At 34.0% G+C, this 14,591-nt stretch overlaps 1 protein-coding gene across 3 annotated transcripts in view; it reads right to left on the bottom strand.

The window, feature by feature from the left end:
• Window positions 1-4,093: 4,093 nt before the first annotated feature.
• TTBK2 (tau tubulin kinase 2) overlaps window positions 4,094-14,591 on the bottom strand; it is a 75,294-nt gene continuing 64,796 nt past the window's right edge. For all 3 annotated transcript variants that reach the window (XM_014057331.2, XM_014057333.2, XM_014057332.2), the window contains one exon: window positions 4,094-9,744. In XM_014057331.2, the coding sequence (XP_013912806.2) occupies window positions 9,276-9,744 (469 nt within the window). In that variant the 3' untranslated portion in view covers window positions 4,094-9,275. The remainder of the gene's footprint in view (window positions 9,745-14,591) is intronic.

The following is a 14,591-nucleotide window of genomic DNA, read 5'->3' as shown; positions in this document are numbered from 1 at the left end:
TGGTATCAAAGATGAAACAATGTACTCTAATTTTAACATTAATAAATACAAATTTACTAAATTTTACACTATGGTATGTATGTGTATGTAAACATTTACATACACATACACTATACACACAGACACATTTACATACACATACATATGCAACAGTGTAAAAACTTGTAAAATTGTGTCTAACTTATTAATATTAAAATATTAGTAATATTTTTAAACTATAACTAGTGTCAGAGGCAAAGAAGTCTGCCCTTGGGTCTTGACTGAAATCATTCAGATTTGAAGCATAAATTAGGGTTGCAATATAGCGTATCCCATCTTCTGAAGGAATTATGACCACTACCCACAAACTATTAATCATGTACATTCAAGAAATTTGACCCTAGTAAATGATCAGCATATAAGTGTAATAAGAAATCTTTTTGTTTTGTATTACTGAATTTCTTTATATATTCTGGTCTATTCTTTTGCTCCTATTTTATGCCACCATAAAATATGATAATGTTGTGGGGAGTTAAAAGATTCTGCCACATGTTGCCATATCTGGCCTGAGATCTACAATATGTTCATTTATTTATTCATTTACACAATTAGTTGTGCTATATAATATACAGTAGAACATTGCTAATAATGGAAGATGACGTGTTTAAAACTTTGCTACTCAGAGTGTTGCAAAATTAAGTATGGAAACTGAGTTGGCATTATGTTCTCATACAAGGCTCACTTCCTGTACACCACTGTAGTAAGTGGCTGTTCTAGATTGAATGGTTCAATACAGATATAGACAGTAATTCAAAGATTGCAAAAAAAATATGTGACCTTTCCTAAGAGGTCATGGTGCACTTGTTTTGTCATATGGGTTTAACTTGCTACTATTCTCCTGGCCCTGTTTACTTTTCATTTTCATGGATAGATTATCTAATGTGAGCAATGTGTGAATAATGATTAAACATAAACAGTTTTATGGCAGAAATCTGATATACTACACATCAGTATACACATCCTGACAATGCTTAGGAACCTTATGCATAGCTAGTGAAGTGTCCAAAATAACAGTACATTACACAGAAATTTAATCATACTTATTTGTTGCTAAAATATTTAAATATACAATTAATTGATATTTACTATCTAAATACTTTTGATTCTGATTTTCTGATTCCATAGATTTAAAATATTAAACTTTGATGTTTAAAAAATAAGTCTAATACTAATATTCAACTGTTTTATATTTATTTTATGGGCTTGACACTGCATTCTAAAACATTTTAAAAAGGAAAATACAGGCAATCCTCGATTTACAACAGCTCATTTAGTAACCACTCAAAAGTTACAATGGCACTTAATAAAGTGACTCATGGCTATTTTTCACACATGACTGTTGTAGCATCCCTATGGTCACATGATTCAGATGCTTGGCAACTGATTCATATTTATGACGGTTGAAGTGAGACATAGTCATGTGATCATCTTTTGTTACCTTCTGGCAAGGAAGCCAGATTCAACCATATTACCATATTACTGACTTAACAACTGCAGTGATTCATTTAACAACTGTTGCAATAAAAGTAAAATGGGACAAAACTCACTTAATAACTATTTTCTTAGCAACCAAAATTTTAAGTTCAATTCTGGTTGTAAGTAAAAAATTGTATACTCAAGCTCTGTTAATAGGGATATGGTGAACCCAACAGTAATTGGTTGGATGTGCTATCAAGAAATAGAGCAAGCAGAAAAACATCCATATTTATCCATATTTATTTCATCACTGTAGAAAGGTTTATTAAAATGCTGCATTACTTATTACTTATTCACAGATCTGCGTTCTTCTTTTCAGCACCAGTTCCATTTTCCAGAGAGGAAAAAATATTGTTTTTCATAGCTTGTTCCAATTTACATTATATCCAAAACTATTTTTAGAGGAGTTCCATTAAAAATAAACTGACAAATCTAGTCAATGTTGTTTGCATGCTGAATGATTTTTATTTAGAACCAGTTTATAAAAATAAAATACAAAATAATTTAAAAACAGAACTCAAAACATTTACAAAAACTTGATATGATACAAATGGGGTAAAATAAATAACTACATCTTTATGTACAAATGAGCATTATAAAGACACCATTGTCAATACCTTGTTTCTGAATGACTGAGCAAAAATGGTAAGACATCTAATCTGAACTCTGAACACAAGGAAAGAAAAGTTTGAAATTCTTGATGCTACTAGGTTACCTCTCCAGAATATTTTTTATCTCAATTCATTGTATTATCCTTGAAATAGTATTTTCTGAATAAATAATGGATGGCTTTTCTAATTTAAAAAAAAAGTCAGACTGTTGAGAATTTTCAAATTAATGTGGTCACCCTTGGCTTTGAAATTTAATTTTAATTTATTTGGATTTTTATTTATTTGCAATAAAGAAGGAAAAACATAAAACATAACAGGCCATGAATAATTCACTAATAAAGGGAAAGATTTAGATATTCACTTTCTGATCACTGAGGAACAACATGCAACCGGAGGTTAAGAAAACCTGTTCTAGAGAATCCGAGGAGCTGTGTAACACATCCTTTTTAAAGCAAATTTTTACCTGTTAACACAGCATTATTATTCTCCTTTGTACTGGTCCAAATAGCTGAAACACTTCAGATCTGAGACCTAAGCTGTTACTTTGCAAAGGAGAGAAAAATGGGAAGGGCTCAGTGGCTCCCACTTTATTCCAAAGTGAAATGAAATACTTGAATATGAGCACACAAAACATAGACACAATTCAGCAAAGATCAATACACAATGGACCATTTATGTGTTCCCTGTTGTGCTCCAGGATGGAAAAGGTCGCTCCATATTCTTTGCCCCTGAAAATTATTTCTACCTAGCAGCAGCAACTATATACAGGGGAGAGATACTTGTTTTAGCATTATACAGTCTGTATTCCAGGCTTTAAGAATTTTTTTTTATCAAATTGACTTTCCTTAATTCATTCTTTCAATTATTTTAAAAGGAAATAATTTAGGAACTTTTGTGCTAATTTATGCCAAGCTGAGAAACCACAATTTAGTGGGATGAGGCTATTGCTATTGCTATTATTCTCCTTGTTTTGTTTCTCCTCTCTGAAGAATAAATAGGGAGGGGAGAATCTTCATTAATTCTTCTCTTCCAGTAATATTCTATCTGACCCCCAATCTTCTTTTGCTTTCCCCAGTTTTCCAACAGAAAGAGTGTACTGCATTAGTCAATTCTGGGATAGTCCTGCTGGCAAATTATAGTCTCGACCTAACCCAATATTCCCAGTGGAAAATTAAGGCAAAAAGCTGAAATTTAAGATGAACAAAAGACAAAAAATATCAATGCAAAGTTCCTGTTTACTATCTAAGAAGTAAATTTAAAAATTCACATACTTTGATAAATTTTGAAGAAATTTCTTTTCAAATGATCACTCCCATAAAGTGTGATGATGAGCTCTTTTTACTAGCAAAAACAAGTATTTTGAACTGTAATCTGAGCACAGAGAATTGTGTGAAAATTTGAGATATAAAGGAGTATATCATAACTTAGATTCTCTCTGTATCCCATCATAGTGTTTTCTACATTTAAAATGTCTTTGGGATAATTTATTGCAGTAGAAAAGGAATACTTTTCTTTGAACTGTCTATAAGCAAGCTGAACCTGTTCATAAAAACAACTTGCTTATCTAAACAACCACAGAAGTTAAACTCAAATATTTTCTAGTTTTAAGAGTTTGCCATTATTATTGTTTTTCCAGTTTTAAGGGTTTGCCATTATTAGTGTTATTAAAACAATGATAGAAACCAATTAATAGTACTAGAGTAATGAAAATATCGCTAAATTTAAAAAAAAACAAGACCAGATAGTAGTTCTTATTGTTTCTTTCTCTCAACATACAGCCTATTGCATTATAATTATACGAATGAGTATCTGAAATAGAACACAAAAATTGTAGAAAAAGCAGCATTACATGTGTATTTCTGTTCATATGAACATTGTTAGTCAACTGGTTGTTAAAATGCATGCAGACTAACAAATGTCTCCATACATTGGACTGAGCCCACCTATCTCCTTAACCTGTTTTCTTAAAAAAAAAATTGGCAAAGCAAAAAGATTATACAAACAAGAACTATAAGCATGAAATCTAGTGTTTTGCTTTATATTTAATATGCATTAACAGAAGAGATTGTGCAGTCAGATTATCTAGTGGGGTACACAATCAATTCAGGGAAGTATCTATTAGCTATTATTAGTCATGACTCATAAACAAAGCAGACAATATATTATAGACATGGGATCTCATTCATCCAAGTTGCCTCTGAGGTGTTAATGCAGTTCGCAGAATCTGCATGTTTTCCTCATGACTTGCCTAATGTAGGAATGACCCCTCTACACCACAGCAGCAAAATTTATGGTACGGTAAAAGAAAAGATAGCAGGGAACGGACATCATGTTGGATTCTCTTATGGCTGAATTAAAAGGTGCTCTTGAAACTTAAAAAACCTCTTAAGACAGGATGGTTAGAGGATCCATTCTCTAAGCAAGACTGGTACTAGAACATCAATGCTACCTAAACAGAAGACTGGATTAACCTTAATGTCAAACATTAAATGATCATAACTAGAGAAGATAGCATAGCTAGTAGAGCATAGTTGACAACATACCAGCTAAGACTAACCATCTAAATTTTCCATTCTAAATCGTATGTAAAAAGATTTTTCTCTCTAAGATATAAACCAGTTGTCCTTATTTTCCACATTAAGATATTTTACTTGCAGTAGAAACAGATAATGTGAAAACAATATTTTAAGATGATGGATAGATTTTGAAAAATGCAGGCACTCTTTCACACTTTTAAGGGTCTTAAAAAGTATATATTCTATATCATTCAGTATCCATATATTAAAATTATTGTCCTTTGTCTTCTGGAAACTGCTTTTATATACACGGATTACTATTACAGATTAGAAAACTGGCATTGTTTATATTGTTTATATTTATTGCAGGAAGCAACTGAGCTATTAGAGAACTACATCTATCCAAACTCTAAGAGCAAAGACCTATAGCTCTGATTAGAGCAGTCCTACTTGAAGAAAAAGATGACCAGCCAAATATAACTTCTGAACATTATCAAGAACAAAATGTCAAAGCATTTTCTTGACTTTTAAGAAACCTAAGCAAAGAAGACTACACTTGGAGCTCCATGTTTTTGATACAAATACAATATAAATGGACAAATTATCTCTGATGCAAAGGTAAATGTATCTGTTCTAAGAGTATGCATTTGTCTACAAAGACATTACAGATGGTAAATTTCAGCTGCTTTTGATTCCATGCAGTATAATTACACTGTAGACAAAAATATGATGTAAGGATTAATGTGCCTACAATGTACCTTTAATTCTAAAAAATTATGCCGCCACCACCCCCAACCAACCCTCAACAGTCTTGCAGGATTTTTTTTAATTCTTGATAAAACCCCAGGATAATGTCAATCCCTAAAGCAGTAACTTTTCAGCACAGCAGTAACAGTGCCAGAGCCCGTATATCAACATCTGATCATTCATACAACAGAGCAGGTCTGAATGAAAGTAGATGGTGCTCTCACTTGAGTTCAATTGGCCAAATGTTCTATGAAGTCTAAAGAACGAATAAAAAATAACATTTCTTATTCTGGCTCAAGCTGTGGAGGGCAGGACTTGCTTATTCAGATTAAACCATGCATATTAAATGTCTTGTCTTTAACATTAATCTTGAAACTTACTATTCGAGACAAACTAGATTAATACATTCTTTCTCAAAGTTACGAGCACAATTATTTTATTAACTAAAGGTATTGTAATCAAGATTAACTCACAATACTTTTTTGGTTTGCTTCCTGAAGCAGTAAATGTTGCGGAAAGAACAATGCACATTAGTAACAAAATCATTGATTACTACAGAAAGATGAGAATGATGATAGCAGTCTATTACAATAATTTAAAGCTTTGTTAGTAAACCATTGGTTTTCTAATAACTATTAGGTTATGTTTTGGCAGAATGACAACCTAAAAAGTGAATCCACTCAATACATTAAAAACACATTGACATTAACCTGTGCTTTCCACAATGACCATTTAGTCTGGAACATGCCTCCTTGCATTTCTACAACATGGAAAGAAATACAAATGATTTTAACATAAAAGAATCTGAACATTACGGTAATATTGGGATACATATACCATTTGTAAGAGAAATGTATAGTATTTCTACAACATTCTTTTTGTTAATGCATAGAGTAGATATTGTTTTGTCCCTGACAGCAAAGCATGAAAATAAATCTTTGGGATATGCATCTCCATACATGCAAGGGAAACTGTTCTTACAATACTGATGCTCTGGACATATTTATGAAGAAGTTACTCCAGGGATTTCTAGAAATATTATTCCTTAGATGTAATGTAAAATATATATATATATACCTTGCAGATTATGCAAATAATTTAAAAATGGTTATATGTAAAGGAAGGCTTTTTAAAGTTGGATTTGAGAAACCAGATGAATTGATATCAATCCCCAAAAAGGAATTATAATAAAGAAATCATATAGCTTTGTTGTTTCTTATATTAACTCAAATTATACAGCTTCACAATACATTCCCTGGAAGCACTTATTGGAAAAGAGCTGAACATGTAGAATATTTCAAGCACCTAAGTTATTGGAATAACGTGCTTGCTGAATGTATCTCTATAGAGCTGATGTTTTTTAAAAAACTGACCTTTTTTACTGTCAGTATCCTAAAGAGAGTGTCCCTGCACTGTTGCAACAAGTAGAGAACAGGGGTAAAAGCTGGCAAGGCAAGAGGAAGAGAAATTCTTGACTTTTTAATATAACGCATATCTATTTATCACCAACAGTATCATGACACACACTTTAACAGAAAAAGTTCTCATAAGGGATTAGAAAAATACAGAAAGAGGATGAAAAGACAAAATCAAGACCCTACACTGACCTTGGTTAATTAAACACATAGTTTCTCAAAGTCCTTCCATTTTATTCAGAATTGTAAAAGTGAACTGTCAATGCTGATACGAAACACTGAATTGCTGAGCAACTCCGTTTTGAGTACTCTTTCTGTTCTGAACTGAGCATGAAAAATATTCAGCTTTGTGCATGCCAGCAAACAGGAATAGCAAGGCCAAGGGCATATAATTCAGGCACGTAACTGAAAGAATACAGCATGATCTGTGGTCCATAATTTTACAAATGTAATGGGAAAATCAGGAAAGTATATAGAAGCATATATGTGTATGTATGTATATATTTATAAATATTTATAATATATAACTTACTCTAAGAACATGCAATTATTGGTATAGCACCTATTATACAATATAATACAACAGATCTTTTAAATCATTCAGTTTCTCAAAGTATAGCAAATATGCTCCAGTTAGTGCATTCCCTCTGTAGTGCTTGAAACCTGAATGAGGCTACGATTCCACGCTGTGCTACATTACTTATGGGGAAAAATACATATTTAAGAGTAAAAAATTTCCAACACATTCTGACAGAACAAGAGAATTCAGTGCAGCTTCAATGCAGCATTAGAAATGTGTTAGCTCACAGAAAAAATGTTCCCTTTTTAATCCAGAGTTACAATTTTGGCAGCAAATAAAATAACATTAAATTAAAAAGAATTTGTACTGGCTAAGGCATATGATGACTACAACAAGCAGATCAATAATTTCCAAAGTTTCTTATGTTTAGCTTCTTCTAATCCAGATCTCCATTTAAAGAACTAGTCATACTTACTTTACATTCTGCATTGTATTCCATTCCATCACTGATTTCTGAATCTGGCAATCGAAATCAATCACAACTATGTTTGGGAAAACTAGAAATTGCCAATCTTATTCAGTAAGTAATATTTTGGGGAAATGGAAGACTATCTTTAAACACAAGTTTTAGTGCCCCCTTTTCCATATTTCAAATCAAGCACATTTTTGGAGGAAGTGGAAGGGAATCTAACATGTACATCTACACTATGGCAAAATCATGAGCATGCTGCAATCCCCTTTAATAGATATAGCACTATTGGTCAGGTATTGGCTCTGTAGATATTGGGAAATGCATGTTCTACTTTTTTCTATACAATATAGGATTAGAGACTTTAACATTTCAAACACAGTCCTGTAACCATATCCTAGCAAGTATTACCTCCTAGAGAAAATAAAGGATCTGCTAATTTTCTCTAGCATACTTCAGTCACTTTTATAAAGAAGTTTAAAGCTTCAATCTTCTTTTAGATTAATGATGAAGTTTCAAGTTTAAATCTGTAAACATTTCACCTCTTCTTCAGTTTGATAACACTGGAGATGAACATTATAGTAAAGTTAAGTGAATGAAGTATTTCATAAAAGATAAAAGATTCTAGTTAAGTTTTACACTGGCTCTCTCAGTGATGCCCTGAGAAGTGATTGCATTCTAATGTAACTATAAAGATGTTACATGATCCCAAACCCTTTGTATTTCTACCATAATTTAAGATTATGACTTTTATTTTATAACTGGAACTGGCCCTAGAAATTAATAAACAGTTAAGTAATCAAACGGATCAGAACCCAAACAGATAATAGAAGCTTTGGGATCTGTAAATATAAGTACACATTGTTATCTCAAGCTCTTAAAATACAGTGTTGTAATCCTGTGCAATTATATAAATGCTTTTTTTCTTTTGATGAGATAATTATCAATCAAGAAGGAATGTGGGCAATGGACAAAGTGAAATTGTTTCTGAAAAAGGCCAATATTACACAGAAGACTGTAGAATTTTGCTGTGCCAAATAATGTGCTTTTTAAAATCTTTAAAACATAGCAGCTGATTAAACCTTAAGCATAGTAGTGTCCCAGTACATTTCTTTCAGGTTTTATAATTTTCCTTGATGAAAAGTTAGAGTCAGCTTATTGTTTTAATAAATAAAAAGGAAAGAAAAATCATATTAAAACACTAATCTCCCAAACAATATGATTCCAGATGGACTTTCTGGCTGCTCCATCTCCACTCTCCAGCTTCCCTGATCTGCTTGCTGCCCTTTCCTGGGCAATGCCTGGCCACTCCTATACAAAGTGAGCCATATAAATAATTCATCTTAAAAGTTGTTTTTCTCCAAAAGTCAGAATAAATGCTCATCTTTGAAGACGGTCCCTTCTTTTAAATACATAGTACACAGACAAAACATGCATTAGATTGAATGGAGAGGGGGGTTGACACCTGACAAGATTCAGTTCCTATCTGCTAAGTTTATTGGCCGATTTGTTCTTCCCAGTGGGAGGTTTAATGCTAGAAGAGTGATGGCAAGAGCTACTAGATCCTTTCAGACCATTTTTGCTAGATTTGTTGTAGCAGTGCTCTTGTTGACAGGATCTCCTGGAAGATGAAGAGCCTGAAAGACTAGGAGGCGATTTACTCCTTCCAAGATGTGGGGATGAACTTCTCTGCTCATGGTGTGGCCTTCCACCCCGAGATGGTGAAGAACTGGCAGTACGGGGCAGAGAAGAGCTCCTAGGGGAGGCACTGGGACTGCGTCTGGGAATGACTGGGCTTTTGGGTGGAGTCTTGGGGCTATGTGGAGATCCTGGACTCTTAGATTGTGAAGGGCTTCGTGGTTTTTGAGATCCATTCTGAAGGATCTGAGCCAGGCGGGAGATCAGGTCTGAATCAGAACTGCTACTTCCTAGCACTTTGTACCTCCGCAACCTTGAAAAGAAAGAAGAAATTTGTCATTTCTGCATTCTGTTCTTTAATGCAGGATTTGTCATATTACATATATTTTATGTATGTCTATGTTCAACTTAAGTTAGGCTTAAAAATGTTTATATTACATTAACAGTCATCTTACAACTAAATTACTGCAATTCTCTTTACATAGGGCTGCCTTGAAGACAATTCAGAAGCTACAGCTGATATAAAATACAGTGCACAAGGAGTAATAGAGATCCTTGTTATGTCCATGTGTCATTGCTGCTTTTTGACTGCACTGGCTACTAGTTAGCTTCCGGATGAAATTCAAAGTTTTGGTCATCATCTGTAAAGCCTTTCCAGTTTTCAGCTGTTTCTGCTGGTCTAATATACTTGGGCAGAATGAATATGCTCCAAGTCCCTTTAGTTAATGCTGTCATCTTGTGGGAACAATGAAGCATTCCTTCTCTGTTGGTTCATGCTCTGTGGAAACAGCATCCCTGTTAGAGATACATAAGGCTCCCACTCTTCAAGTATTCCAGAAGTCTCTTAAAACCTAATTCTGTTCCTGGTTATGCTGTTTCTTGAGTCCAATGTTTTTTTTAAAAAATGTTATTGATACAATCTTGTTCAAGTGGTCCTGTTGCTTATTTTTATATTACCTAGAATCTTCTTAAAGTTGGGAAACATTAAAAACTAATAAATTAACAGGAAAGAAATCTTTATAAGTCATCCCATATATGAATCTATATAAGCTCTGTTAATTTGATGGGTAGGAAAAAGGAACAAATATTGTTAGTACAATAAGGACACCACCAATATGTTATGATTTTCTTGTTGAAATCCAAGAAGCACTTTCTCAAATATTATTTGAACACAAAAAACAACATCATTATTCAAAACTGATTTTTAAAGTTTAACAATCTATACTTTTTAAGATTGTGTTAACTGGAGCTTTGTGGTTTATTTTTGACATATTTTAACTGTTTTCTTATTTGCTTATATTTGCAAATTTTAGTATAACTGATTTCCTATATCTAACTTTTTATCTATATAAAACTTTCATCTAACATGCAACCTCAGTCTGTATTATATACCTATATGATATACCTATAGAGAAAGCTGTTAAACAAGACTGTCCACTCATTCCCTTCCTATTTATTTTTTACATTAATGATATTATAATGTTTATGGAATCACAGAGCTTTTTTTCTCGCTCATAGAAATAGATGCAAAATCTCAATTCTAATATATACTGATGACATGACTCTTATCTCTTGCACCAAAATTGTCTTTAAAAGACTGCTGGTCATTGCCTGAATATTGAGAAAGAATAAAACTGAGGCAATGAACTTTGGCACAAGTAACATGGAAAAAACACAGTCAATTAACATCCACAAATATAGCAATGTTCTTCCTTCAAATATCTAGCACCTCCTTCTGCAAGTGGAGGACATATGATATATTTATTGTTCTGTTAACTGCCTGATGTACAATAAGACTTATCCTGAAGGGTTTTTTTAATTAAAAGGAAGGCAACTTGTAACCACATCTGAAATATTTCAGGACAAAGCTCAGATATTACATGGAATGGGGAATATGAAGGCTATTGCCTCAGTTGAAAATAGTCCAAAACAATGTCTTCCCCCTAGGTATTCTGTTTCCTGTCTAAGGATGAAAGTAGGTCTACCCTCAATTTCTGTTAAGACTCCATCTTGCATTGTCAAGGTACTGTGAGAAATTATAAAGCTTTCAACAATCCTGCATATTTAAATCCTGTTATTTGCATTATATGGGTGGGAATCAATGGACCAAACTTTTGTCTCACATACTATAATTTTTCTGCCACTTGTTACAGAAATGAATTACTCAAGCAGAGAAAATTTAGAAGTTGACTCTCTGAAAAGGATACCAGTACACATGGTACTGTAGTAATAATCCATTCAGATTTTCATTGTCCACCATTTATAAAAAACATAGAAGCCTTTCTTAGTATAGGTAGTTCTCACTTAGTGACTGCTTCAGAGAGCAACCTGAAGATTATGAAGTAACTTTGTGACCAATGCCTGCATTTATGACTTTTGCAGTGGGTGTTTCTCTCTCAGCCATGTATTTACCATTACAGTCAGCTAGTACTCATTGTCTTGTGTAAAATTGTAAGCACAGAGATGATCACATGATTTTAGTATGGTTCCTTAAAGAGGACTATCTGGCTAATATTCCCAGTCTTCCACTACAGAAGGCTTTTACATTCTACTACTTACAGATTATGCCTGTAGCATATCTTAAAGAGCGCTTGTGCAAAACAGTCAATGAAAAAGCACCTTTGTTCCTACGGTGCTGGTCAAGTGGAAGACATAATTCTATAATGAGATTAGGAAGAAAACACTTATAATGTACCTAAGGAGTTGGAGGCAAAAGAACTGAATGATCCTTTCCCACATGCAATTCTACTTATTAGCAATCAGGTGGCTACTTTTGCTATTTAATTTGTTATTCACAACACTTATATAGCCACCTATCTCATATGATGATTTTAGGCAGCTCACAACATTCCATAAAACATACTTAAAAACACACCCTTTCCCCCATATCCCAGATCAAACATCCTCATAGTTAAATCTCCCATCCGAGCCCAATGGTCAAGGAAAGAACCATACATACGGGGGAGGGCCCTCTCTGTTGCAGCTTCAGCCCTCTGGAACGACCTCCCCGCTGAGATCCGGACCCTTACTACCCTCCCGGCCTTCCGTAATGCTACTAAGTCCTGGCTGTTCTGGCAGGCCTGGGGCTGTTGAAGTATCCAGCCCCATTTGTGAATGTTGTGGTATTTTACATTTTGTATTGTCTTATTTATCCCCCTTCCCTTTTTTATTGTAAGCCGCCCGGAGTCCTTCGGGAATGGGTGGCATACAAAACCAATAAAAAATCTAAACATCTTCACAGCCTTCTGGAAGGCTTAAAGGGCGGAGGGCTCTCTGATCTCTGATGGCATTGTGGCAAACACTGAGGTGGCCACTGAAAATATTTAAGAGACGGAATCTGGAGCACATTCAAACTATCTAAACTAGTAAGATAAACAGATAACCTCAGGGATAAACTGTCCTCCAAGTAACCAGGCCTTGTGCCATGTATGTCTTTAAAGATGACAGTCATCAAGAGTCACCTTATCCAGGAGATGGGCAGCATATAAATTTGATAAATAAAATAAAAAGTAATAAAATAACCAGCACTTTGAATTGAATCCAGAAAGCAACTGGAAGCCAGTGCAGTTCATGCAGCAGTACTATTGCTGAAATAAACCACAGGACACCCAAAACTGTGCATGCCACTGCATTCTGGACCAATTGCAGTTTCCGTATAATTTTCAAGGAACGCCCCATGTAGATCACACTGCAGCAATTCAAACAGTAGGTGCTTAAGACATCAGTGATTGTGAGTAAGATCTCCCAGTCCCAGAATGGGTGCAATTGGTGCAAAGGTAGATTTGTCTAAAGGACTTCATGGCCACAGCTGTCACCTGCTCCTCCAGCAAGAACCATGAGTCCAAGAGAATCCCAAATTGCAGATCAAATCTGTGCAGGGGAATATTATCCCATCAAGAGTCAGAAATGTCAATTCTCCAGATGCTGGAGGGTCAAAAGCCCACAAACAGTTCCTTTTGCTAGGATTCATTCAGGCCTATTTTTTCCTCATATAGGTCTTTACAGTTCCAGGGGCTGAGCCAGCATCTGAACAGCATCATTTCCCCAGCGTGGGGTAGAAATGTATAATTGGGTATCATCAGCATACTGATGTATAATTGGGTATCATTATAATTGGGTATCATCAGCATACTGATCTCTCCCAAGAGTTTCACATAGATGATAAATAGGAAGGAGGAGAGACTTGAGACCTGAGACATCCCAAATAATAAGGTTCTAGGGCTAGAACCTGTCTTCCCCTACTATCATTGACTGGTAGCAACCACGGAGAAAGAAAGAGAACCACTGCAATTGAGTGTGCCCCACTCCCAGACTCTAGAACTGTTTGATGGTATCAAAAGCGGCTAAGAGGGCCAGAATGGACACACAAACCACATCGTAAACTCTCCAAAAGTCATCCAGGTGCTATGTTCTCTTTTGAGCTCAAAAATACACTTCTAAATTCCAAACTGTAGCACTAGTTTAGTTCAGCTTCATTTTTTGCATGTGGCACATTTTTACGCAAGTTGCATTTCTTTTTATTTATATTATTTTTATATTTTATTTCATTTTAAATCTGTTAAATCTTTTTATTATTGTGTGCTGCCCCAAATCAGGCTCTTATGAGATGGGCAAGCAAGTAAATGTGATTAATTAAATAAAGTTCTACTGTGTTATCATCACAACAATAAAATCATAACTTACTGACTGTATTATATAATATAACCATAGTGTATTTTATTTCTATTTTCTTCTAACTAAGCTACTTTCACTTATTTTAAATAAAACCTCATTTTGTTATGTTTGATGTTTGCATTACAGCAAATAGAAAACATAATGTATATACTAACAACATTATCAAAATATGTTATAGTGAAGCTATAGGTTAAATTTTCTGACTATTAGGTACAGCTTTTAAAATATAATTGAATAGACATTGATATTACTGACATACACTACAGATTTCAATACAGAGGGTTTATTATAAAAATAAAAGTGTTTTTATATTCAACTTCTCCACATAACGATAAACAATTCTTATCATCCCCTTAGAATTCTATAACTCAAATCTCAAGACCAAAACGTTTAGAAATTTAGTACCTCATACCCATTTCAGGCACAGATTACAAATGTTAATTCATAAAAACCTTTCCTCAGTTTTAAATGAGGAAAAAATTATTT

The sequence above is a fragment of the Thamnophis sirtalis genome, unplaced genomic scaffold (assembly GCF_051295495.1).
Source record: "Thamnophis sirtalis isolate CommonGarterSnake01/CBP01778 unplaced genomic scaffold, rThaSir2_p1.2 scaffold_1, whole genome shotgun sequence".
Classification (NCBI taxonomy): Eukaryota; Metazoa; Chordata; class Lepidosauria; order Squamata; family Natricidae; genus Thamnophis; species Thamnophis sirtalis.
This window is presented reverse-complemented; position numbering and strand designations above follow the sequence as displayed.